A 26,999-nucleotide genomic window follows, 5' to 3' on the forward strand; every position below is an offset into this window, starting at 1 on the left:
AGGCTACCCCAAGAGAGCAGAGGAGGAGATGCAAAGCACCCTCCAGATGGCAGCGAGGACTAAATCCAGAGTTTAGCTTTGCATGCAAGCCGGCTTCCTCCATCCGCACTTGACGTTTGAACTGCTGATACACCAAAAAGGGAGTGGGGTGTAAGTGCGGCGAGGACGTCACAGATGCTGTGCAATCGATGCTGCGCAAGCCGCGCCTCCGTTTGCCCGCACCGCGTTCCAAGCGCCAGTGGACGAGGAATGCCTTCCCAAGCCGACCCGGAAGCTTGCACCTTGCGTACGGCTCTACTTCATTTACAAGTCTATGAGTTGTCTCCGTAAGCCCGCCCCGTGACTCAGGCCTGTCTAGTTTGCGGCGCAGCGGCGTCCTCTGTGATCCGGAAACGGGACCCTCTCTAGGAGCGTGGGCTTCCGGCGCGCTCGCTCGCCTCTCTTCCCAAGGCGGCATGGCGCTGCCTTTCGACTTCGAGGAGTCGGTCTTCGAGGGGCGCTGCCGGGAGGGGAAGGGACGAGGCTCCGCCTCTCCTTCCCTCGGCTACAGCCCCCGGTGCTGTGAGCCCGAGGTGAGGGAGAGAGAGAGAGAGAGCAAAGGCTGGGCGTGGGATGGGAGGAGGCCCCATAGAATCCTGGGAAGTGTAGTTTTTAACCCCTCCCCCACAGAGATACATTTCCCAGGATTCATTGGGGGAAGCTGTAAATGGGCTTTAAATGGGTGTTGGTCCAACCACGCAGCTCCCAGGGCAGGTTCTGTCCATGCTTCTGCCTTCCCTGACCTGGTGTCCACCAGATGCTTTGGACTGAAACTCCCAACAGACTGAAGCTGGTTGGAATTGTAATCCAAAACATCTGGGGATTGCAGCCTTTGTTCTGGCAAAATGTGGGGCAAGGCGGTTGGGGGGTGGTTTTTCCCCCATTTGGTGTTTTTCAAATTTTATTTTATTATTAATATTACATTATTATTATTATTATTGCTATTATTATTATTGCTATTATTATAATTGCTATTATTATAATTGCTATTATTATTGTTGCTATTATTATTGTTGCTATTATTATTGAAATTTTATTATTATCATTATTGTAAATATTATTACTATGCTACCCATCTGACTGGTTGCCCCAGCCACTGTGGGCAGCTCCCAACAAAATATTAAAAACAAAGGGACTTCGAAGCAATCCATTACAACTTATTGCAGCCTAACAGGATGTCCCCTCTGGAATTTGTCACATGCACACACAAATTTGTAAACCTGCCTGTGGCTACCCAGAGCTTAAGTATGTGATCTTTCACACATCCTTTCAAACATATGCATGTGGAAAGGATCCCAAACCTTTTTTTTGGGGGGGGGGTAGGAAGAGCGAGAGAGAGAATGAGAGAGAAAAAGACGACCTGAAATACAGGTCAAAACTGTATCAATACAGGACATAGCATTTTACATTGAAATACGGGACAATGCTGTATTATACAGGACAGGTGGCAATCCTGTCTGGAGAGGACCAGGTTGGGGAAGGCTGATTTATGAGGTAGAGGGGAACTCAGTATCACAAAATTGTAAAGGGACCCCCAAGAGTTATCTAGTCCAACCCCCTGCAATGCAGGAATTGTAGCCAAAGAATCCCCAAGAGATGACTCTGTTTAAAAATGAAGGAGAGTCTAACAGTCCATCAAACGGCTCTTACCTTCAGAAAGTTCTTGCAAAACGTTCGACTCTTCCTAATTGTTTAAAGAGCCTTGTATGCCTGTTGTAGGGGGCGGGGGAGTAAAATCAGAGTCTTGTAATTCTTTGCAGCAGGAATGGTGGAACCTGTGGCTCACCAGATTATTGCTGGCTGGAGTTGATGGGAATGAAGACCACAGTCTCCCAATCCCCACTTTGAAAATGTAGGCAGTTTATTCTTTTGGCATGAGTTTTCATAACTAAGAGCCTGCTTTGTCAGTCTGATGGATGGGTATATCCAGCATACAAGAATCAATTGATATTTATGGAATCGATTGGTAACCCAAGCAACACAACTGATTTTCTCCCCTTTTCCTCCCTCAGTGGTTTTGTGAGGAAACAGACTGGGATGATGATGCCGAATGTGTCAACATTAAAAAATTCAGAGGAGATTTGGCATACAAGCAGCGAGAATTTAAGGTATTCTGGATACTATTATTTGCATGTGTATCTTTCAGGCACATGATAGAATCTTGCACATGAGAGCATGCTTATATCGTTTATCCCGATGACAGTTTTTTTGAACGTAAAATTAAATAAATAATGACTCAAATCAGAGGGTTCCCCTCACTGTTTTTTCTTTGATTTTTTTTAATTGTACGTTTAAATTTTGCATCTTGCCCACTTTCATTTTTATATTTTGGTGTCAGGAATTTGGTAAAGGGCAAGGTGACAGGGAGATGTCAGAATGCCTGCTGGGTGCTAGCCTGGTGCTACAGCAACATCCTGTGCGCATCAGTGGGACCTGCACCTAAGTAAGGGTGTATAGGACTGCACACTTTAGAATTTAAACAAGGAACCTCAGAGGCCAAATGCCACACTCCACACTTTTCTGTCTAACCCTCAAGTCTTAAAGGTAAAGGGTAAAGGGACCCCTGACCGTTAGGTCCAGTCGTGACTGACTCTGGGGTTGCAGCGCTCATCTCGCTTTATCGGCCGAGGGAGCCGACATACAGCTTCATGTGGCCAGTACGACTAAGCCTCTTCTGGCGAACCAGAGCAGCGCACAGAAACGCAGTTTACCTTCCCGCCGGAGCGGTACCTATTTATCTACTTGCACTTTGACGTGCTTTCGAACTGCTAGGCTGGCAGGAGCAGGGACTGAGCAATGGGAGCTCACCCCTTTGTGGGGATTCAAACTGCCGACCTTCTGATTGGCAAGTCCTAGGCTCTGTGGTTTAACCCACAGCGCCACCTGAAACCTGGTTAACTGTGTTTAATTATGGTCGGTGCACATGGAAGGTGCGACGAGGAACACATATATTCAAGGCTGGTTTTGAAGTTGTATTTCTTACTCTAGAGCTTGGGCCTTGATCTTGCTTTATGCCTAATGATTGCGCACAGATCTCAGGCCACTCAGTCTTCCTGAGTCGCACTAAGTTCAAGCTCGGTATTTGCAAAATCTCATTTCAGAAGGCTCTGTGTGAATATTCCGGCTGCCTCGCGCTGCTGCCTCCCAGCAACGCTGCCATGCGGAGAGATGTGCAGGAGAGCCAGGCTCGTTGCTTTGCTCACCTGGGGAGACACAAGGAAGCCTTGGAGATCGCAGAAACACTGGTTGGTAGTTTCCTCATTTCCCCCCTCTTTTTTTTATTGTTGCACATAACACCGGTCTTGAAATACCTACACTGGCTCCCAGTACGTTTCCGAGCAGAATTCAAGGTGTTGGTGTTGACCTTTAAAGCCCTAAACGGCCTCAGCCCAGTATACCTGAAGGATTGTCTCCACCCCCATCGTTCTGCCCGGACACTGAGGTCCATCCTCCCTGCGAGAAGCCAAGTTACAGGGAACCAGGCAGAGGGCCTTCTTGGTAGTGGCACCTGCCCTGTGGAACAGCAGATGTTAAGGAAATAAACAACTAGCATACTTTTAAAAGACATCTGAAGGCAGCCCTGTTTAGGGAAGCTTTTAATGTTTACCTTTTAATTGTTTTATTGTATTTTAATGTTCTGTTGGAAGCTGCCCAGAGTGGCTGGGGAAACCCAGCCAGATGGGCAGGGTATAAATTATAAATTATTATATATTCTATTCCATCTTTCCTCCAATGAGCTCAAGGTGGTCTACCTTGTTATCCCTCTCCCTGCTTTCATCATCACAGCGACCCTGTGAGGTAGGTTAGGCTGCGAGGGAGACTGAGGCGGTATACACACAATGTATTTAAAGCTCATGACTTCCCTGAAAGAACTGTGGGAAGTGTAGCTTGGAGGTTGTAGCTCTCTGAGGGGTAAACTAAACTTCCTGGTATTCTTTGGGGGTAATAATCTGCTTCAGATTTATGGCATGTACTCATTAGGGGAGTGCCAGTTCAATGAAGACGTCGGCCCAGTGTGTGAAAAAGGCAAAATCCTTGTTGGGGGATCATTAGGAAAGGAACTGAAAATATGATTACCAATATCGTAATGCTGTGGTGTGACTGCGTTTGGAATACTGTGTACAGTGCTAGTCATCTTACCTCAAAAAGGAGTGACTTCACTGTGAGGAAAGGTTGCAGCATTTGGAACTTTTTAGCCTAGAGAAAAGGTGAGACATTTATGCATAGCATGGAGGAAAGTGTATAGAAAACAGCTTTTCTCCCTCTCTCATAACACCACAACTTGTGGACGCCCAATGAAGCTGAATATTGGAAGGTACAGGGCAAACTGAAGAAAGTACTTCTTCATGCAGGGTATAATTAAACTCTGGAACTCACTCCCACAAGAGGCAGTTGTCAGGAGTTCAGCCTACACTCGAGTAGGACCCTAGCAGAGACACATGCCCGACTGGCATGTTCTCTCCCTCCTGGTCGATCGTTCGGGAGCTTCATAAGCTTTCTTCAGCCTGAACATCACAGCGACCGATGCCAACCGACACCAGCACACTTAGGGATCCGCAGAGTTTGCACATCATGCGTAACAGACCTCAGCAACTCAGCATTTTGGCTAATCTACTTTATTTACATATAAACACACACGGGGTACTGCAACATGGCTCCCTCTCTCTCTAGCATTAGACAGCAAAGAGAGAAAGAACCAAGGACAATAGTCCCACTTCATGGAACACGGTAACACAAACATCCTGTCTCCGTCACTTCCCACTCTGTGGAGTCAAAACATACACCGTCATGTGATAGACAAAAGTCCCATGACTGCAATCATGGAGCTGGAATTCTAACAGTTATGGCCACTAACCTGGGTGGCTTTAAAAGAGGATTGGACACATTCATGGAGGTAAAAGCTATCAGTGGCTACTAGCCATGATGGCTGTGCTCTTGCCTCCACAGCTGGAGGCAGCAGTGTTGCTGAAAACCACAGGAGGGGGAGTGTGAGGGGAGAGACTTCATCAGGCAAGGCCTTCTTCCATCTGCCTTGCCCCACCCTCCAGTCTCTGCTTCTCAATTTATATTGTAATAGTTTATGCACCGTGGCTTGCCATTGTTGTCATTTAGAAATTATTTATTGTAATTGTTAAGAGTAGATTTCTGTTTAATTTTTATATGCTGATATTTAATATTATTCTATATTATTCTAATGATTGTTGAATGGGCTGTAACACTCATGCAAGCCAGTAGTTCGTTAGTTTGTAGAAATAAAAGGAATTATGCTTCACAGCTAGCTTCCGCGTTATTTATACTCTAAGTGAGTCTGGTGCTCACAATGCACATTTGTGGGTCCAGTGCACTGGGACCTGTTTTCCAGAATTGGAAGGCCTCTGAAAGTTCTTTAGTCGCCTAGCCCAGTCGGGGCAGAACCATTTATTGAGCCCAGTCGCTGACATCGGTTGAAAGTCATACTGACAGGTTGCTTATTTTAAAGTTATGTCTTATCATTATTTTTGTATTGCATTAGATTGTTATAAGGTGTATATTCTTTGTTTCTTTAGCTTGTAAACCACCTTGGGTATTGTAAGATAGAAAGACAACAGATTAAAAGTGATGATGATGATGATGATGACAATGATGATGATGATGAGTGCTCTTGGGCTCGAATCCTGCTTGCTGGTTTCCCACCGGCATCTGCTTGACCACTGTGAGAGCAGGATACTGGACTGGGTGGGTCACTGGCCTGATCCTGCCGGCTCTTAAGTTCCTATAGGCCAAGGCCCCTTACTGAGTTTCATGACTGTCACTTAGTTTGCAGAAGAATGCCATTATTCCCCACCCATTGTTTCTCCAGAAGTGTTTCCACTGGTGCTATGCCATATATGTTTGCGGGCATGTAGAGGAAACCACATGCTCCATGTGCCTAACACATGGGGCATAGCACCTGTCCTCTGGAACAGTTTTAAGATGGTTTAGCTGGTTTCTAAGGCCACATCGGGATGCAGGTGGCGCTGTGGGTTAAACCACAGAACCTAGGACTTGCCGATCAGAAGGTCGGCGGTTCGAATCCCTGCGACAGGGTGAGCTCCCACTCCTCGGTCCCTGCTCCTGCCAACCTACCAGTTCAAAAGATAAATAGGTACCGCTCCGGTGGGAAGGTAAATGGCGTTTCCGTGCGCTGCTCTGGTTCGCCAGAAGCAGTTTAGTCATGCTGGCCACATGATCCGGAAGCTGTTGGCCGGCTCCCTTGGCCAATAAAGCGAGATGAGTGCTGCAACCCCAGAGTCGGTCACGACTGGACCTAATGGTCAGGGGTCCCTTTACCTTTACCTTTAAGGCCACATCTGTATGTAACAGTATGCTGTGTGCTGGTATCTCTACCTTGATCAATCCCACTTCGCTCTCCCCTGGCGGAGATGGGTAAACAAGCCTGAAAAGGGATAGCTGAGCATCAGTGCCCAAAGCCTGGGTTGTGGTTCGTTTCTCCCTAACAAATCACAATTGGTAAGCCAACTACAAACCATTGTTTCAGGCTGGTTCGCAGGTATGGTTTGTTCAGGCAAAGAAAAGCCAAAATCTTGCCTTTGCTGGGTTTGGACATAACCCTAAGGTCTCCACTTTCCATGCTTCTGCCAGGCAACAAGTGAAATAGGAGGCACTGTGAGCTAATAGCTTGTTCAGGCAGTAATTTTGGCTTTTCGTTATGTGCTATCATGGCCATGGTGTTAGCTCTATTGCTGCTTCTTGCCCTGTTAAATTTGGATATTATTTTTCAGCCATCTGAGTGGGTGCATCTTTATTCAAGAAAATGTGTCCCCCCACCTTTCCAGATTCTAATAAAAAAAGTCAATACTGCATCCTTTTAATCCTCGAATTTCTTTTCTTTCTTGCCAGAGACTAGGAGCAACAAACACTGACCACATAACAACAGTACTAGGGCTGCAGCTGGCCATTTACCAGACTCTGGAGCGTGTCGAAGAAATAATTGGGTGCTTACAGCCGCTGATTTTGTTGCACCCCTTTCACCCAGGGAACTGGAAGCTGCTTGCTGAAGCTTATGCGAAACTCTTGGAGTTTCCAGCCCCATTGTCTCTGTCGGAGGCGGATCTCTTGCAACCCGATCGCTTGACTGCAGGCAACTGTCTCAAAGCTTCGGCAGAGGAATGCAGATCCCAGTGCTGCCAAAAAGACAGCTCGAGGAAGGGTTCCTCTTTGCAGTTTTCTCCCTGGACAAACAACAGCTTTGGATCTTGTGAGGAACGCCAAACAGAAAAGGGGCATTTTGGTGCCTTGGGAAGGACGAAGGCACCTTTGCATGCGACCAAGGCGGCTGTACCTGATTCCTCGGGACAAGAAGGGTCTAAAGATCTTTGGATATATGCATGTGCTTCCTTCATCAGAGCAAGGTAATGTGCAACACTGTCTATAAAATTATCACTGTGTGTGTACAAAATATTCCATACAGTTCTCCTCTTTTTTTTTTAAAAAAAAAATAAAATTAGACAATTTCAACATAGCAAATTATCAATCCAAATAATCAGTTACATTATTTTTTCCCCCTTTCCCCCCCTCCCTCTCCGCCCCACCCAGGACTTCCCTCAGCTCCCCTCTCTGGTTTCTTTGCACATATTATTCTCTGCATGTTATAAGTAAGTTCTTTGTTTTTTTTTTGGCAGGTCTTGTCTTACAATCCCTAATAGAAATACTTCTGGTTTTTTTTACAAAAGTCATTTTAAACATTTTTTCCAGTTTGTTATGTATCATTTCCCAAAAATTGTTAACTTCTCTACATTCCCATCACATATGATAAAAAGTACCTTCTTTTTCTTTACATTTCCAACATGTGTTTGACCCGGTTTTGTACATTTTTGCTATTTGTACTGGTGTAGTATACCATCTGTACATCATTTTCATGTAATTTTCTTTCAAAAAAGAACATTCTGTAAATTTCAGACCTACCTTCCACAGTTTTTCCCAGTCCTCAAATTGTATATTATGTCCTATATCTTGTGCCCATTTGATCATGACTGATTTGACCTCCTCGTCTTTTGTTTCCCATTCTAGCAGAATACATACAGTTCTCCTCTTGACATATATTTATTAATAATATTTATATCCCACCTTCCCAACAGAAGATTGCTCAGGGTGGCTCACAATAAAAGGAAAACACGTCAGACTAGAAACTAAAACCTATTAAAATACACACTGGAAATCGCACACCCTAGAAACAAGCTACGCTTGAAACCAAGAGGGGCACTGCAATCAGCTGAAAGATTTCTAAAGGTTACCTACTTTTTAAAAAAGTTGATGTTGAGTGAAGCCATCTCTTGACTTCTTCTGCGACAGACACAAGGTTTACGTGATTAGTTAAAAAAAATAAAAATCAAAGCCTCAACTGGCTCAAAATCATGTAGTATTAGCAAGAGCACCTTATGATACTGGGATACATATGACCCTGGCTGATAAATTTTGGTCCAGGTTTCTACATTGTTCACAGGAGAAATCATCCATATTGCTATCTTAGGGGTGAAAGAGACATGACCCTGGAAATCTTTTATCTTTCTTTTATGGTTTTGATATTGTGTTAAACCGTGTTTGGGTGTTACATTTGAACCTTTTCTTTAACACTCTTTTCAACTTGGACATTTGTAAAGAAATAGCTCAGCTGCAAAACACTCAAACTTCCCATATTGGGAACTCATCCTGTGAAATCTTTAAATTCAACAACGTTGTCATATATTCATTTTGGCTGTCAAAACTCTTACGACTCCGCTGTGTTCACTCAGCTTTAGTTTTCCTTTTCCTCCAGGCTCTTGCTGCAGCTCATGCAGTCGAATCAGTCTTCCTTTGCGTTAGAGCGTAACTTGAAGGCTCAGCAGGAAATTGAAGACAAAATCACATCCTTCGGCGTGAAAGGCGACGCCTTGTTTTTGATGACTGAGGTGAGTGGAAGTTCTGTGCCAGGTTAGGCAACCTGTGGCCCTCCAGCTATGGCTAGACTGCAGCCTCTATAACCCCTGATCGTTGGCCATGGTAGCTGGAACGGATAGGACTTCAAGATCTAACAAGATCTGGAGAGCCACAGGTTCCCCACCCCTGCCAGAAAATGTCAGAAGCCACTCTGAATGTATAGAATAATAATAATAATAATTTATTATTTATAACCTACCCATCTGGCTGGGTTTCCCCTTTTCAGCCTGAGGGCCAAATTTCCTTCTGAATACCAGTTGCTGGAAACCACAGGAGGGGAGGGCGCTCTTGTGTTCAGGTCCTGCTTGCAGGTTTCTGACGGACACCTAGTTGTCCACTGTGAAGACTAGATGGACCATTGGCCTGATCTAGCAGGTTCTTCTTACATGCTAATGTACCCCGCCTTTTCCCCCCTTCCCTGCAGGTCATGGGAGAGGACCTTGTCCCAGAAAAGCTCAAGGAGGATGCTCAGGGAGAGGTGAAATGCTTAGGTGCTTCAACCTTGGCATCCATGATGACTGTGACTGCCGTGGAATTTGAAAGGAAGTGGTTTCAGAAGCTCAGAGACCAGTTGCCACACTTGGACTGTCACACATAGCACAGTGTGCCTGCACGGAGACTCTTGGATGCATTTTTGGTTTTTCCTGGTTATCAAGATGATTTGTATGTAAGTGCCTAGAGCAGGGGTCTGCAACCCGCGGCTCCGGAGCCGCATGTGGCTCTTTTACACCTTTGCCACGGCTCCGGGGCGGATGCTAGCGAGGGGAGGAGGTGCATTGTGCGCCCCGACACTCCCCACTGTGGCGGGCGCTGTACTGGCTGTGACGTTGCATGGGGGCGGTGCGTGCGTTAGTCACGCACCGCCCCGACGTCACCTTCCCGCCCGCTGTCAGATCGCGGCTCCGGAGATATATTTGTTTTAAATGTTGCAATGGTTTTGCGGCTCCCAGTTGTTTTTTCTTCGGAAACGGGTCCAAGTGGCTCTTTTTGTCTTAAAGGTTGCAGACCCCTGGCCTAGAGGATTGTGCTGGCCAGAGAAGAATTCCACTTCTGAAACTGATTCCATCTGTCTGAGCCTGGGATGGTTGCCCTCTTCAATGTTACATGAGAGTGGCTTGGCCAGCATGGGGAAGGTTATGAACTTGTTTTTGGCAAGGCGATTGATGAATGGCATGTCAGGAGTTCAGCCTACACTTGCCCGACTGGCATGTTCTCTCCCTCCTGGTCTTTCGTTCGGGAGCTTCATAAGCTTTCTTCAGCCCGAACACCACAGCGAGTGATGCCAACAGACATCAGCACACTTAGGGATCCGCAGAGTTTGCACAACTTGCGTGACAGACCTCAGCAACTCAGCATTTTGGCTAATCTACTTTATTTACATATAAACACACATGGAGCACTGCAACATGGCTCCCTCTCTCTCTAGCATCAGACAGCAAAGAGAGAAAAGAACAAAGGACAATAGTCCCACTTCATGGAACACAGTGACACAAACATCCTGTCTCTGTCACTTCCCACTCTGTGGAGTCAAAACATACACCGTCATGTGATAGACAAAAGTCCCATGACTGCAATCATGGAGCAGGAATTCTAACATAGCAAGCCATTTCCCTGCTGCTGGTTCATGACCCATTCACTTTTGTGTCTCCCAGTGCATGGATCTGCTTCGTGAAATGATAGCAGAGCAGCGCGGGCCTCAAATAAGGTTTGACAAACTTCCCTGCCCATTTGCAAAAGGGATGTCCATGTGGGAAAGTAACCCTGGGGGATCTTGAACAGGGGCATGTCTCCCATTTGTCTCTTGCATGTGCTACGATCCTCTTCTTAGAGGTTGGTTCTCTGTAAGTATAACTTCTTGTGAGCTGCTTCATGTCATTCCCCAGATCAGAGCAGGGGAAAAACAACATCTACCGTATTGGCCTGAATATAAGCCTCACTTTCTCCCCAAATTCTGATCATGAAAAATTAAGGTGCGGTTTATATTTGCAACCTTATGGTAAGTAGCCAAGAGCACAGCAAAGTGGTGCCCTCCCCATGCGTATTCCCCTGTCCTCTCCCCCAAGGCTGGGAAGGGAGAGAGCAAGGAAAGCGAGTGGCTTATATTCTGTTAATTTCTCTCTCCCCAATTTTAAAGGTGCGGCTTATATTCAGGTGCAGCTTATATCTGGGCCAATACGGTATTATGCTTCCCACCTCAGAATAGTCCACATTCCAGATAGTTAATAGTTCAGTCCCTCCTATTTTCCAGCTAAACAGTCAGGTAACAGGTGACGGGGAGATCCAGTTACCTTGACATTCTACATCACAACTTTTCATATATTAGGCATCGGGCAAAAACGTTCCTCTTTAACCAGGCTTTTGGCTGATTGACATCTAATGCCCTTTTAAATGTGTTGTGGAAAAGGGGATTATTGGGTTGTTTTTGTTTTTATTATGTATTTTGTGTTTTTATATTGTGATTTTATGTCGTAACCACCCTGAGATCTACAGGTATAGGGGCGGTATACAAATTTAATAAATAATACTAATAAAATAATGGGGGTGGCTCACTTTTTTTTCAGGGTAGGTGCGGGGCCGTGTGCCAACATGGGTGTAGCTGAAGTGTAAAAACAGGCGGGTTGAGGGCTGCGGCTCAAAAGGCTGCCTTCCAAAATGTTTCCCTATCAGCTAGTGGACACTGTTTTTAATGATTTTCTATTGTTATTACATAAATGCAGAGGGAAGTGTGGGGCAGCTGGGGCTTGTCAACCTGGAAAAGGAGCCCATTTAGGAGAAAGAAAACTCTGATCCTAAACCTCCGCTGCCTTTGTGGGATATATTTGGGAGAAGAAACGGCTAAGAATTAAACCCTACACAAATCTGGAATGGAGTCTCTTAAGACCAGGGGTCAGCAAGGTTTATCTTCCCTGGGCCAGATCGGAGACGTGATTTCCGGCGTCGCGGAAGCAAGTCGCTGCACTGTGCCAGTTTAGCACAGCGCACGAGCGGACGGCTTGGTTTGGGGGCGGCTTGTGGGCCAGTCAAACAACCTCCCATGGCCCTTAAGTTGCTGACCCCTGCTTAAGCTGGTTGGATGGCACCGTGTATGCCTTCCAGCTCCTGCAGCCAAGCTGGTGCCAGACATCTTTGGACCACATCAGCAAGAAGGAGAGGGGAGTCTTGTCGTCTGGGCAGCCCAGGACCTCTATACACACACATGCCTAGGCTTGCGCTCCAGGAGGTCACTTCAGGGCTGCTAATACAGCAGTTTGACCTCACCCCCAGAGGTGCACTCCATTGTCTCTCAAGACAGACTGCTGCCGACAACATATATAGGGTGGAATTCAATGCCGAATGTTCCATCTGAGCAAAAATTTCCAGCTTGCTGGGCGGAAATGTTTCCTGCAAGGTTTTTTAATTTTGCATATGCTGAAACACGAAGTACAAATGAGCAGATATACACGAAAGCAATATACATGAGGAAGAGGCCATGGATACGTAGCCCCAGCGACCTAGAAGGATACGGCACCAGGGATTGCAGGTTTTTGAGTGGGTGAAAAAAGATCTTGCGAGTGGGTGTTTTGCCTAAATTAGCATCACTTAGAAATGCAACAAGGTTCTCTCTGCTTCCCCTCCCCAATGTTTTTCTCTAGCCCCCAGAATAGATGAATACGTAGGGGCAGAAAATGCACCATCTTCAGCCTAAGTTTTGTGTAAAGAAGTCTTAATCCTGCAACCCTAAGCGTATTTACCCAGGTGTAGGACTTCTGAATTAAAAGGCATCTGATTGTATTTACAGTGATCTGGCCTAGTTCACACAGATGTCCAAAGAGGTTCTGAAATGTTTCTCTGGGTAACCAGAGCTGGGGGTGGCTGGGGCCTTTACAAAGCTAACACATTCAGGAGAGGACTAGGTTTAGAACTCCTCCCTGGCAACTGGTTTATAAAGACGGATTTTTAATTTAAAAAATTTAAACTGAGGAGCATTCGTTCATTTGATTCTCTCATCATTGATCTGAAGTGGTACAGTCCATGAGCAGTTCTAAGATTTCATGTGTTCTCCGTGATTTGCACCCAGTGTTAGTCCTACTCAGAGTAGACCCATTGAAAGTGGTGGGCACAACAAACTTGGATCCGTTAATTTTAAATAGCTCCGCTCTGAATATAACTTTGATACAAACTTCAGACTTCAAGATTATTTTCAAATGCAATCTTAAGGTCTTGTATTCTTTCTCACACACACATGCACGGAGTTGTTTGTGTGTACATGAATTCGACCTGTACACTGATCTTCGGGGTTTGGCAAGAACAAGGTCTCCTCTGGGTTTTTTCTTAGGGTGCATTTCATTCTCCACTGACGAATATGGAGTCTGTTTACATCTAACTGAACTCAGCGTTTGGTTTCACAGACTCCTCAAAATCATGAACTGCATACTCTTCCTGATCAGCTTTCTACTAAAGTGGTACCTCGGTTCTCAAACGTAATCCATTCTGGAAGACCATTTGAGTTCGGAAATTGAGGCGCAAAGGGCTGTCTACAAATTCAGTTGAGAAAATTGAAAAACATGCGGCGGAAGTCGTTTGACTTCTGAGGCACATTCAAAAACAGAAGCATTTACTTTCGGGTTTTCAGTGTTCGGGTTCCGAAACATTCGTCAACGGAGACGTTTGAGAACCGAGGTACCACTGTATAGTTTTAGGATTATTTTTATCCATCACAGCATTGCATCTAATGTATTTCTCATGGTGCTTAGCCACCCTGGAGATTGACACTTTTCACCTTAAAGGAAAAAAAGACAACTGAGGTTCTCAACCTGCGGAAAGAGCAACCGGGTCACAATTTCGGGCTACTGTTTCACCGTACTCAAACCATTCACGCTCATCGCGATGAAAAGACTGTGGAATGTAAAAATCAGGTGCAGTCAAACACAACATTGCTAGAGTAGACATGAAGGTTGTCTCAGTCCTCCAGCTGGATCTTCCTGCTTTCCAGGACTGAGACGAAACTTCCTATGTGTAATTTGAGATGGGTGTGGCCTCTCCTGAAGTAGAAAGAACCAGAACCACAGGCTGGCGACCATCTTGTCTCTATCAATGCCATCTTAACAACAGCACTACTAAGATGCACCCTTAGCTCCAGTCCAAGAGAAGAAAGGGGGAGCTTTCTCCCATAAGGAGATAGTCACCACATTTAAACTATGTTCTAACCTTTTAAGTCTGCCTTCTGGGATGGGAACAGATGATTACTTTTGAGTAAACGTTTTATACTTTACCGAAGACTGTGTAGCGTCTTATTTTAGGAGGGATTAAACGGGGAAAATACCAGGAAATATTTACAGAGACTCTAACGAGTCTGAGCAAGCTATCTGCTGTGCGTGTGTTTAAAAAAAGGGGAATGTTAACTCTGCTGATTTTGTTGAACTTGTAAAGACAAGTTGGGATAGGATATCCTAGACAATATATCCTCCCCCGCTCCCCTAAACATTCCCACAAAGACACCAAACCCCTGGCCCCAGTCAAGTCATCCAATCAGCTTGGCATTGTGAAGGCACCTCCAGACTGGGTTCATCTGTGCCCTTTTGACATCCTCTTGCCTCATCCTCATAGGCCTGTAGATGTTGACTTTGTTGTAAAGGACCGCTGGCGAGTCGCTGATGTATTGCCGGTGGTAGTAGTTGACCTGGATGCCGTTTGGCTGCGGGTTCATGTAGGTGGTGTAACCGTGGAAAGAATGGACCCTGCTGAGAGGCGACGGAGATGCTGGGTGGCTGCTGCGGACTGGAGCCTTGGGAGGTTGCCTGCTTCGCGAGCCGCTGTGGTTCGACGGGCAGCTGAAGGGGTCAGACGGGGTGTGGAGGCTGCCCTGGTTGCTGCTGTTGGTGAGGCTGCCTTGGGTGGCTGCCGTGCTCTTGTTCAGCAGGAAGAGGGACGTGTGCGACGGAGGTCTCAACCCAGCCACAGGCTTGGATAAGGCATAGAGGTGCCGGAACTCCTCGTCGAACAGCTCCACCACTTGGCCCGTGAACTTGGAGAGGAAGTTGCGGTGGACTTGGCCGCACAACCACGTGAAGCTGGGAGGCAAGAGGAGGTGGGTGGTTGGGTGCAAAGCGGGGGAAAGATGGGGAAAATATCCAGGTTAACAACTTGGAAAGGCATAGTAATAATAATTATTTAGGAGTCTTGGTTGACCACAAACTTGACATGAGCCAACAGTGTGACACGGCAGCTAAAAAAGCCAATGCAATTCTGGGCTTCATTAATAGGAGTATAGCATCTAGATCAAGGGAAGTAATAGTGCCACTGTATTCTGCTCTGGTCAGACCTCACCTGGAGTACTGTGTCCAGTTCTGGGCACCACAATTCAAGAAGGACACTGACAAACTGGAACGTGTCCAGAGGAGGGCAACCAAAATGGTCAAAGGCCTGGAAACGATGCCTTATGAGGAACGGCTAAGGGAGCTGGGCATGTTTAGCCTGGAGAAGAGGAGGTTAAGGGGTGATATGATAGCCATGTTCAAATATATAAAAGGATGTCACATAGAGGAGGGAGAAAGGTTGTTTTCTGCTGCTCCAGAGAAGCGGACACGGAGCAATGGATCCAAACTACAAGAAAGAAGATTCCACCTAAACATTAGGAAGAACTTCCTGACAGTAAGAGCTGTTTGACAGTGGAATTTGCTGCCAAGGAGTGTGGTGGAGTCTCCTTCTTTGGAGGTCTTTAAGCAGAGGCTTGACAACCATATGTCAGGAGTGCTCTGATGGTGTTTCCTGCTTGGCAGGGGGTTGGACTCGATGGCCCTTGTGGTCTCTTCCAACTCTATGATTCTATGATTCTATGATTATTATTTATACCCCGCTCATCCGGCTGGGTTTCCCCAGTCACTCTGGGCAGCTCTGGGCAGCTCCCAACAGAATATTAAAAACATGATAAAACATCAAACATTAAAAACTTCCCTAAACAGGGCTGCCTTCAGATGTCTTCTAAAAGTCAGATACAGTCATACCTCTTGTTACGTCCGTTTCATGTTACATTCTTTCAGGTTACGTCCCGCGGCATCCCGGAAGTACCGGAAAGGGTTACTTCCAGGTTTTGCCACTCGTACATGCACAGAAGTGCAAAAAGTGGCGAATGGCAACCTGCGCATGTGCAGATGTGCCGCTACGGGTTGCGTTCTTTTCATATTGTGAACGGGCCTCCAGAACGGGTCCCGTTCGCAGCCAGAGGTACCACTGTAGTTGTTTATTCCTTGACATTTGATGGGAGGGCGTTCCACAGGGCCGGCGCCACTACCGATAAGGCCCTCTGTCAGGTTCCCTGTAACCTCACTTCTCGCAGTGAGGGAACAGCCAGAAGGCCCTCGGAGCTGGACCTCGGTGTCTAGGCAGAATGATGGGGGTGGAGAAGCTCCTTCAGGTATACTGGGCCGTTGTCATTTAGGGTTTTACAGGTCAATACCAACACTTTAGGGACGCGGGTGGCACTGTGGGTTAAACCACAGAGACTAGGGCTTGCCAATCAGAAAGTCGGCGGTTCGAATCCCTACGACGGGGTGAGCTCCTGTTGCTCAGTCTCTGCTCCTGCCAACCTAGCAGTTCAAAAGCACGTCAAAGTGCAAGTAGATAAACAGGTACTGCTCTGGCGGGAGGATAAACGGCGTTTCCGTACGCTGCTCTGGTTCGCCAGAAGCAACTTAGTCATGCTGGCCACATGACACAAAAGCTGTATGCTGGCTCCCTCGGCCAATAAAGTGAGATGAGCGCCGCAACCCCAGAATCGGTCATGACTGGACCTAATGGTCAGGGGTCCCTTTACCTTACCAACACTTTAATGGTCCGCACCAACACATAGCCTCTTCTACACATAACTCAAGGGACTGATGTGGACTTAAGAACGTAAGCCCATCTAGTTCAGCATTCTACTTTCACCGTGGCCAACCAGATGCCTGTAGGAAAGCGGTCCAGTCATAGACTCGTAGATTTTGGGAGGGACCGCGAGGTTCATCTAGTCCAACCCCCTGAAATGCAGGAATCTTTTGCCCAAGGCGGGGCTCAAACCCACGGCCCTGAGATCAAGAGTCTCATGCTCTACCGGTTGAGCTAGCCCAGGCTATATAAGAAAAAGTGTTTTGACTAGACTAAAGAAGTTCCAAGTGTCCAGGTTTTCTTCTTGCTGAGCAACTGGGTGGAAAAATGGCTTGCATGGGTTTATAAATGTTGCTTTCTTTACCCCTCTGCAAGTAAAACTGGCTAGAATTGTAAGGGATCTGGAATATCCCCAAGAGCTTGAGGGGGTTTTCCCCGCCTGCTTCCCATCCCCTAACCGGCTCTGCCCATTCTTAACCAAAGGAGGAAAATCCCGATTTCAGCTTGTTTTCTTACTGTCACCAGCTGTTTTTCAACATGCATCGTTTGGGGGCTTGAGGGGAGATTTTAGGTTTCTGCATAATTTAGCTTTGCATAGCTAAAACACAGGCAGGTGTGCCAGATATTGCTTAATGCTGCATATCAATGTCATGACGAGGCAGATGCATTTGTGGGTGTTTGTACGAAAATTAATTGGGTGTGAAGATCTCTTCTAGCCCAAAGCTAGCATAGTTCTGTTTAAAGTTGGTTTATGGGGAAAAGAAGAACCAGCATAAGGCGGGACTTTGTTTCGGATAGTACACCTCTAAATCACATTCCTCAATCCCCTATGATTGCAATCAGGGATTATTGTTGTTGTTATTATTATTATTATTATTATTATTATTATTGTCAGAGTTGCTTCCCGATCCTAGCTCACAGAGGATCACGCTAGCCAGCGATCATTAAATAAAAGTCTTTATTGAGTTACAGTTTCCATTCTCAAGCTGCTGCGTGCAACCCTACGTCTAATGGTTAGATCGGCGAAGCTCCATCTGAGTCTCCGCCCCTTGTACACCAACTTAATATCCTAGCCCTGCTCCACCTTTTCCGCCTGACTGTTCTTCTCTGGGTCCCTCTGCCCCCCGGAGTCTCTTCCTTCCGGGATTCCTCTGACGCTGACCCCCCTGACTCTTCTCCCTCCTTTCGGCGGGCTTTAGGACCTGGCTCCCTTTCCGGGCTGCCTACTGCGCCACCTTCCTGTGCATTTGAACTTGGCGCGCGCGCCCAACCTTCCACCTTCCGTCTGACCGTTTCTTCGCTCCCCGATGGAGGTGTGGCCACTCCTGACTCGTGCCCTCCCTCCTGTTGTGAGCTGCCAGCGCTTGATCCCTGGCGCCCTTCCTCTTCCCTGCTCTCTGGCGGTGACGCCGGTCCCGATTTCCAACTGCTCCCCTCTGAGTCCCCTCTGGCTCTATCTTCCTGGGGTGTCCCCCTAGGCTCCCCCCTTGCCCTGGCCACTGGTGCTCCTTTCTGTGAATCTTCTGATTCACTGGAAAGACTCGGAGATCTCGGGTCGTCGTCATCACTCATCTTTTCTTCTGCCTCCTCCCCCTCGCTCTCTGTTTCCTCCCTTGCCCTTGCCTCTGCTCCTGAACCCCTGACAATTATTATTATTATTATTATTATCATCAGTGCTCACTGGTATAGAGTACCAGTACCTCTCTCATGAGTACTGGCACTGCATTATTATTTTACCCAAAAAGAGCAGTGATTGCAAAAGTTCAGGCACAAACAATGACACCTGTATGAAGGCTGTTGGAACACCGGGTTAACTGTTCAAATTTAATACTGTATGATGTTAAACAGCATCTTAAAAAGCAGAGGCATCTTCTTGCCGACAAAGGTCCGTATAGCTAAAGCTATGGTTTTCCCAGTAGTGATGTATGGAAGTGAGAGCTGGACCATAAAGAAGGCTGATCGCCGAAGAATTGATGCTTTTGAATTATGGTGCTGGAGGAGACTCTTGAGAATCCCATGGACTGCAAGAAGATCAAACCTACCCATTCTGAAGGAAATCAGCCCTGAGTGCTCACTGGAAGGACAGATCCTGAAGCTGAGGCTCCAATACTTTGGCCACCTCATGAGAAGAGAAGACTCCCTGGAAAAAACCCTGATGTTGGGAAAGATGGAGGGCACAAGGAGAAGGGGACGACAGAGGACGAGATGGTTGGACAGTGTTCTCGAAGCTACCAGCATGAGCTTGACCAAACTGCGGGAGGCAGTGGGAGACAGGAGTGCCTGGCGTGCTCTGGTCCATGGGGTCACGAAGAGTCAAACACGACTAAATGACTAAACAACAACACATGTTGTTAAACTGTGCTGTTGCTTCAAGTATGCATTTAGGAATATGATGGGGCTACTTGTTTGATACAGCATATGCTTTGGGGGGGGGGGGCTCTCCTGAAAGGTTGCCCATGAAGTGGACTCAAAACTGTTGTCCCCGTCATGATTAAAATGCATCTTGTAACTTCAAACATTATTTTAGTAAGTTGGCAACCCAAATACGCAGAAGCACTCAGGTCAACTTTTGCATTTGGCAGCCTAGTAAGTTAATGTTTATTAGAGATATTTATGCTTCAGATATAGTCACATAGAAGATTTTTTTTAAAAAAATGTATATAGCAGCAAGGGAGGTGTAGTAACCTGGCAGCAGTTGCTGCTGCTCATCTGCTTAAATTGTTCCTCTCACCAGCCAAGCGGCGCAAATAAACTGTCAAGTTATTCTATCCTACAAGCTTCAGCGCAGAAGACAGCTGTGAGAACAACCCTCTTGCAATGGGGTGAATGGGTGTAGCAGGTGAGCTTACCTGTACGATCCAGACAGAACGTATCTCCAGTCTGAGATGATGAATTTTTCTTGGATTTGCCCGGAGAATTTTCGGCCCGATTTGGCACAGTAAACCTCCCCTGTGACGCTCCTCACGGAAATATTCTGGGAAGTTATCAAAGAATGCTACAAGTTAGTCACAATCTCTTGGCCTGATCTACCACACAGGGTTTTTGCGTGGTTAAAATGACGCAAAGCCACCAGCTCCTTGGAGGAAAATGTTGACATATAAATATTGATGGTTACTGTGCATCTCACGAATCAGACTAAAGTCCATTTTTTAAAAAAAATTGTTAAGGTGCCACAAGATTCTGGGTTGGTTTTGCTACGAAAGGACTAGTGTGCCTGTTTCTCTGGAAGCTGTTATTAATTGTTTTCCATTATTTATTTGTGCTCTTGTATAGATACTTGTAAATAATACCACTTGCATTCTGATGCATTGAGTTCCCCTAGAAACCTGCCCCATTCCAGCCAGAGGATTATGAAAGTACGTGGAGCCCCTCAGATATTTTCCAAGTTGCTTTCCCAGTTGCCTCTGCTACCTCACTACCGTCCATCTCCCCGACAAATCTGAGGTTCCTTCAGGTGTATGAAGGTGAAATTCCAGCTCCTGACGCTTTATCCTTCAAGTGGGATCTGCAGCAAAATGCCAGGTTATCCCAGGCTTTCGGCACACATATGATGGGTTTGTAATATAAGCTAAGGTAAAGGTAAAGGGACCCCTGACCATTAGGTCCAGTTGCGGACGACTCTGGGGTTGCAGCGCTCATCTCGCTTTATTGGCCGAGGGAGCCGGTGTACAGCTTCCGGGTCATGTGGCCAGCATGACTAAGCCGCTTCTGGCGAACCAGAGCAGCACATGGAAATGCCGTTTACCTTCCCTCTGGAGCGGTACCTATTTATCCACTTGCACTTTGACGTGCTTTCGAACTGCTAGGTTGGCAGGAGCAGGGACCGAGAAACGGGAGCTCACCCCGTCACGGGGATTCGAACCGTCGACCTTCTGATTGGCAAACCCTAGGCTCTGTGGTTTAACCCACAGCACCACCCGCGTCACTTTTAAAGCACATAGAATTGTAGAATTGGAAGGGACCTCAAGGATCATCTAGTCCAACCCCCTGCAATGCAGGAATCTCAACCAAAGCATCCCCGACAGGTAGACATCCAACCTCCGTCAAAAAACCTCCAATGAAGTCCACAACCTACTGAGGGAGTACGTTCAACTGTCAAACAGCTCTTACTGTCAGAAATGTTTGCCAGCACATGGCAACCCCCAGAGAAACCTGGGAACTGCAGTTTGCTAAGGGTGCTGGGAATTGCAGTTCGGCGAGGGGGAAACTGTGGTTCCCAGGATTATTTGGCTTTAAACATGTGTTCGAAGTGCTTTTAAAAGCATGGTGTGGACCTGCACCGATTATCCATTAATTAGAGGGGGAAAGTCCACTGAGAGCCAGCGTGGTTAGGAGCTGTAGACTCGTAATCTGGTGAACTGGGTTCGCGTCTCCGCTCCTCCACATGCAGCTGCTGGGTGATCTTGGGCTAGTCACACTTCTCTGAAGTCTCTCAGCCCCACTCACCTCACAGAGTGTTTGTTGTGGGCGAGGAAGGGAAAGGAGAATGTTAGGCGCTTTGAGACTCCTTTGGGTAGTGATAAAGCGGGATATCAAATCCAAACTCTTCTTCTTTTAAAGACATCTAAGCTGGTGGCCGTCAGAAAATAACGAGCACGAGGTTTCCCCCCACTCCTTTACTTAAAACAAGCTAAGCCAAGACAACACACATGCACCAAAACAACCTTTCTATTGCTGTGTTTTGATTCAAGCTGGTTGGGGCTTGGGGAGGAGGATGGACAAGAGACTGCAATAGTACCTTGAAGTGACCCTCAGCCACATGGAGCTTGTCGCACATTTCGGTGAAGAGCTTTAGGTTGCTGTGGTCAAGCAGCAGGTAGACAAACACCCTCCGCTTGTTTGCGGCTTCCAAGACGTCGCAGAATATCTCAGCGTCAGTGAACACATCCATCAGGATAGCCAGTACCTGGGATGGGGTCCAGAAGGAGGAAGGGAGGGAGGCAGATGAAGGCCAAGCCGAAATACACTCTGAGGACCTGGGAGCATCGTACCTGCCAAGCAGACCGATGGCAGTACAGTGGTACTTTGGTTCTCAAACTTAATCCGTTCTGGAAGTCCGTTCCAAAACCAAAGCGTTTCCAAAGCCAAGGCGTGCTTTCCCATAGAAAGTAATGCAAAATGAATTTTACTATCTAACAAGACCATTGATACAGAAAATGAAAGCAATGAGCAATGTACTGCAGTCACACAATCAATCAATCAGTAGCTGAACTGGGTTCCGCACATTCACACAAAAAAGAGCCGCAAAAACAGAAACGTAAATTAAATAAATAAGCAAAAACAGACAGATCTCAGGGTAACACTCAAAATGGAAGTGTGGTACAGTGGTACCTCGGGTTACATACGCTTCAGTTTACATACTCCGCTAACCCAGAATAGTGCTTCAGGTTAAGAACTTTGCTTCAGGATGAGAACAGAAATTGTGTTCCAGCGGCGCGGCGGCAGCAGGAGGCCCCATTAGCTAAAGTGGTGCTTCATGTTAAGAACAGTTTCAGGTTAAATACGGACCTCCAGAACGAATTATATACTTAACCCAAGGTACCACTGTACTCAGATCAGAAGCATAACACTCAAAACAGAGCATGCTTGGCTTTCGGAAAAAGTTCGCAAACCAGAACACTTATTTCTGGGTTTGCAGTGTTTGGGTTCCAAGGCATTTGAGAACCAAGGTACCACTGTATTTATTCAGAACTTGCTGAGCGTTCAAAGCAAGCTTTAACTTAGCCATCCTCCCAGCAGCCCTGCAAAGTATGCTTCAAAGGTATCATGCGTATTCTTTGCAAACAACCTTCTCCCGGGAATCCTTGCAAAATGCTGTAGAGAATGCTCTCCCCACCGCCTTTCTAGCTAGCTCCTGAAAAGGCAAATACCAGGTCCTTCCCTGCCAAAAGGAAGCTCTGTATTCATTCAGGTTAAAATGTAAGAGGAGATAACCATAAATCTGAAAGCAAGGTTTTCTCAAAGATTATCGCCACCCGTCCCCTCCAGCCACATATTAAGCAAGGAAGGATGGGGACTTCGCTGCTTCCATGCAAACGGAGCACACCGTAGTTCAGAGGTAGAACATCTGCCTTGCAGCTGAAGGTCCCAAATTCAATCCCCAACATCTCTAGGTGCAGCTGGGACTTTCCCCTCCCTTAAACCCTGGAGAGCTGCTGCCCATCAGAGAAGACAATGATTCATTTTAAGGTTCTTCCTATATACAACACGATAATCTTTATTGTCACTGTCCCATAGAGAACAACGAAATTGAAAAATCTACATCAGACATTCAAAAACCAGCACGCCGGCTATCCCAGCTATCCCAGCCTGGTTAACCCCCTAAAAACTCTGACACCCCATAATTAAATACAATATACAGTGGTACCTCGGCTTACATATGCTTCGGGTTACATACGCTTCAGGTTACAGACTCTGTTAACCCAGAAATAGTGCTTCAGGTTAAGAACTTTGCTCCAGGATGAGAACAGAAATCGTGCTCCGGCGGCGCAGCAGCAGCAGCAGAGGGCCCCATTAGCTAAAGTGGTGCTTCAGGTTAAGAACAGTTTCAGGTTAAGTATGGACCTCCGGAATGAATTAAGTACTTGACCTGAGGTGCCACTGTACTCCCATAGAGCATAGCTGTCAACGTTTCCCTTTTTTTAAGGGAAATTCCCTTATTCCAAATAGGATTCCTCGCAAGAAAAGGGAAAAGTTGACAGCTATGCCATAGAGACTACCTTACACTGCGTTTAAAACCAAAATCGCATTTGGATAGAAACTGTTTCTCAGGTGGCTAGTCCTAGTCTTTATAACCCTGTACCTTCTTCCAAAAGGCAGAAGCTGAAAGAGATCATTTCCAGGGTGCGCACTATCTCTGCAGCTTTCTTATGACACCTGGAAGCATAGATTTGATCCAAGGTGGGAAGAGTGCACCCAATTATTCTCTCCGCAGTCTTTACAACCCTGGACAACATTGTATTTTCCCTGACCATGCAGCTCCCAAACCACACACAGAGACCATAAGTTAATATCCCAAATGACCTGCGGCATTGCAGAGGGTACAATGTCCACTGTGCTGCTGACATGTTGTGCTCATAAAAATTGTAGAGTTGGAAGGGACCCCTGAGGGTCATCTAGTCCAACCCCCTGCAATGCAGGATTCTTTCACCCAGCATGGGGCTCAAACCCACAGGCCTGAGATTAAGAGTCTCGTGCTCTACCGACTGAACTATCTACCATCCTTCTCACCACATCAGAAACCATACAATAGCTCTGGACTCTGACACAGCTTCTGGCTTATTTATTATTATTTCGTTTGGCTCATTTAATGTTTTATTATTGCATTCCTATCCCACCTTTCCTCTGAGATTGCGTACATGGCTCTCCCTTTCTCCATATAATCTTCCCAACAACCAGCTTGGGCTTAGAGTTTGTGGCTGGCCCAAGGCCACCTAGTGAGCTTCACAGCTTGAGTGCACCTTTGAACCCGGGTCTCCTTGCCTGACCCACCACAGCCCTTGAGCCTTGCCTCTCCAGGCCTAGCCTGCCTGCATATTGAAGCTTGCCCATTTGCCCACCCAAATCCCATCCGCCATACCTGACTGGTCTTGTTGATGCAGCGGCGGATGAGGTCCCGGATATTGCTGTTCTTATCCGTCTGGAAATACACCGTGGCGCTGGACTTCTCCTTCAGGTAGGGCTTCTCGGACGCACTCCACGTGTGGAGAAGAGCCGGTTCGCTGCTCTCTGAGACGAGAGGGAAGTACGTCCCTGACTGGAGGGACCTGGTGTCATTATTCTGCCTCGGCCCGGGTTCGCCATCTGGGTGCGTGTCGCTGGCGTAGTAAGGCTCCCTCGCGTTCCTCTTGATGTACTGAGCTTCCACTGTGGACAAGAAGTCCACTTCTCCTTCTTCGTCCAAGGCCTTGAGATAAGACTGGAGACCGCCATCTAAGAGGGCGTCCGTGGCCAGCCGGACACTTTCGTTGTGACTGAAATCCAGTTTCGCCAGCCGGAAGGACCAGTTTTTGACGTCCTCCAGCCTCCTCCGGATCTTGCCCATGTGTCTTGATCGATTCATGGTTCTTCACCAGGCCCATGCGCTCGAACAGAGGGCTGGATCCGGTCTGGCCTGGCGTGGTACTGGCTTAGGCAAACAACAACACACCACTTGCAAGCTGCGTAGGGTCCCACATCCAACACCTGGAGGTGCCGGGTTGCAAACTCTCTTTTGTCAAGAGCATAATTTGTTAGCGAAGAAACCCACAAACCCTCAGCGCCTAAGGCGAATTGTCCTAACCGCCTCTCTTCTCGATTCCACAGTGCGGGTGTTTCTCTAAAGAGAAGAAGTCGAGCAAGCTTAGCAGATGCACTTCAGTAACAATTATGCTCCAGGTGTCCCAAGCTGATGCGTCTGCTCATCTGAGAAAGCTACACCTTCTCCTCAGGGCCCAAGAAAGTGGGTGGTGGGTGGACCAAGAAAGAAAGGAGGGGGGAAAACCACAACCCACCAGATGATCATTATCCAATTATGATTTCATCAACTGATTTCCTTTTCTCCTGTCATTCAGTCAGGCAAGGCAGAGCTCAGGCGAAAGCAGAAGCAGCATTTCTGAATAACATTAGAATAGCTCAGACTTGACAGACACCTACAGATTTAAAGAGGTGTGGTGCAGGTCATGTTTAGTCCAGCTCCCTTGCAAGATGTTCACAGCTAGAGAATCACCAAGGGATGTGGAAACTTGTTTCCTGAAAAGTTTGAAGACCCCTTACTGCCTTCTCGATTCATCCAGTGTTTGCCTTTCTGCTCTTCAGATGTGTTGGACCATAACAGCTCGCTCAGTCAGCATAACCAATTGCCAGGGATCCAACAGCAATGTCATCCAAAATATCTGGAGGGCACGCCCAGACTAAATCACCGAAGGTTGCAAGTTTATTCCACACATACCCATGTCTGCATAAAAGCTTGGTATTAAGGTTACAGGGGATCTGGTTTGATTTTATTTTTTAAACCAGGTTATACCACATGGAAGGGACACGGGTGGCGCTGTGGGTTAAACCACAGAGCCTAGGACTTGCCGATCAGAAGGTCGGCGGTTCGAATCCCCGCGACAGGGTGAGCTCCCGTTGCTCGGTCCCTGCTCCTGCCAACCTAGCAGTTCGAAAGCACGTCAAAGTGCAAGTAGATAAACAGTGGCGGGAAGGTAAACGGCGTTTCCGTGCGCTGCTCTGGTTCGCCAGAAGCAGCTTAGTCATGCTGGCCACATGACCCGGAAGCTGTACGCTGGCTCCCTCGGCCAATAAAGCGAGATGAGCGCCGCGACCCCAGAGTCGGCCACGACTGGACTTAATGGTCAGGGGTCCCTTTACCTTTACCTTTATACCACATGGAGGGATAAAACTATAGGAAAATGTGTCTATTCTCTAATGAAGAGCATTTATGTTTGACATATGTCAGTAGTTTATTGTTATTGTAATTAATAGCAACATGGGGGTGGGCTGTGCAGGCCAATTTTAAACAGGAAAGGCATTTAGCAATTCTAATTATCACAGCCTGCTGTAAACGGTTGAGCAGAAAGTCCCAGTGCAGAAGTGTATGTAAGGAGCAATATACAAAGATCCTTTCCCTGCCATTTTCAATCATGCACCAGCCTTTGAGGTCCAGTTAGTTAACTTGACATTAACAAACCACAGTTTTGCCCTCAACATCTGCTTGCAGCTGCACCAGGAACAACAAAAAAAGCAATTAGCCAGCAGCCTCCTAAAGGCAATTACATGGGAGAGAGTCATTTGGCATCATTAACTGGATGGGTAAATAGCGGCCTGTCGGCTCGTATCAGACCAGCTGAAATGTGAAAGTGTATGACATATGCCTAAATTACTGGGGCCTTTTCTTGTTTGGTCTTTTAAAATGCTTTTGTATTATGCAGGCTGTATTATCATGCATTGCTCAGCAATGAAAAGCCATAAGTAGATATGAATTTCTAGGTGTGCTCCCCCCATTTCCTACACCTAAGAGGAGCCTGGAAGGCAAATATTCAAATGCTAAATATTTTCCCAGCATGGAAAGGCAGGGGTGGAAATGCTTTGCCTGTTCAATTGCTGTCTGTAATGCAGCTGTTGAAGGAAAGCCTAGAGGCTCTGTCTGTGATAAATACATAGAAATGCTTCGAAGGTTGCAA

General features: G+C 46.8%; 2 protein-coding genes across 3 annotated transcripts; one reads left to right on the plus strand and one right to left on the minus strand.

The window, feature by feature from the left end:
- Positions 1–395: 395 nt before the first annotated feature.
- LOC308480835 (uncharacterized protein C8orf76) lies at positions 396–11,530 on the plus strand. Of its 2 annotated transcripts, XM_081012730.1 has the most exons (6): positions 400–572; positions 2,052–2,147; positions 3,141–3,284; positions 6,919–7,430; positions 8,834–8,966; positions 9,419–11,530. In XM_081012730.1, exons 1-6 carry the CDS (start codon positions 456–458, stop codon positions 9,590–9,592), a joined length of 1,176 nt encoding a protein of 391 aa, XP_080868856.1. In that variant the 5' UTR covers positions 400–455; the 3' UTR covers positions 9,593–11,530. The 2 variants fall into 2 exon arrangements, with proteins under 2 accessions (XP_080868857.1, XP_080868856.1); XM_081012731.1 differs by lacking the exon at positions 3,141–3,284 and having other exon boundaries at positions 396–572.
- A 2,682-nt stretch (positions 11,531–14,212) lies between these two features.
- Positions 14,213–24,898, minus strand: FAM83A (family with sequence similarity 83 member A; the record flags this gene model as incomplete). Its single annotated transcript, XM_081012854.1, has 4 exons — positions 14,213–15,044; positions 19,686–19,810; positions 21,575–21,742; positions 24,416–24,898. 4 exons carry the CDS (start codon positions 24,896–24,898, stop codon positions 14,495–14,497), a joined length of 1,326 nt encoding a protein of 441 aa, XP_080868980.1. The 3' UTR covers positions 14,213–14,494.
- Between the last annotated feature and the right edge of the window lie 2,101 nt (positions 24,899–26,999).

The sequence above is a fragment of the Podarcis pityusensis genome (assembly GCF_964106645.2).
Source record: "Podarcis pityusensis genome assembly, chromosome: 7".
Classification (NCBI taxonomy): Eukaryota; Metazoa; Chordata; class Lepidosauria; order Squamata; family Lacertidae; genus Podarcis; species Podarcis pityusensis.

Bases quoted from the DNA above. Each gene is read 5' to 3' on its own strand.
- LOC308480835 (XM_081012730.1), top strand. From the start codon at position 456: ATGGCGCTGCCTTTCGACTTCGAGGAGTCGGTCTTCGAGGGGCGCTGC. The intron at 2,148-3,140 runs GTATTCTGGATA...ATCTCATTTCAG, and splicing joins ACAAGCAGCGAGAATTTAAG to AAGGCTCTGTGTGAATATTC. The intron at 8,967-9,418 runs GTGAGTGGAAGT...CCTTCCCTGCAG, and splicing joins CCTTGTTTTTGATGACTGAG to GTCATGGGAGAGGACCTTGT.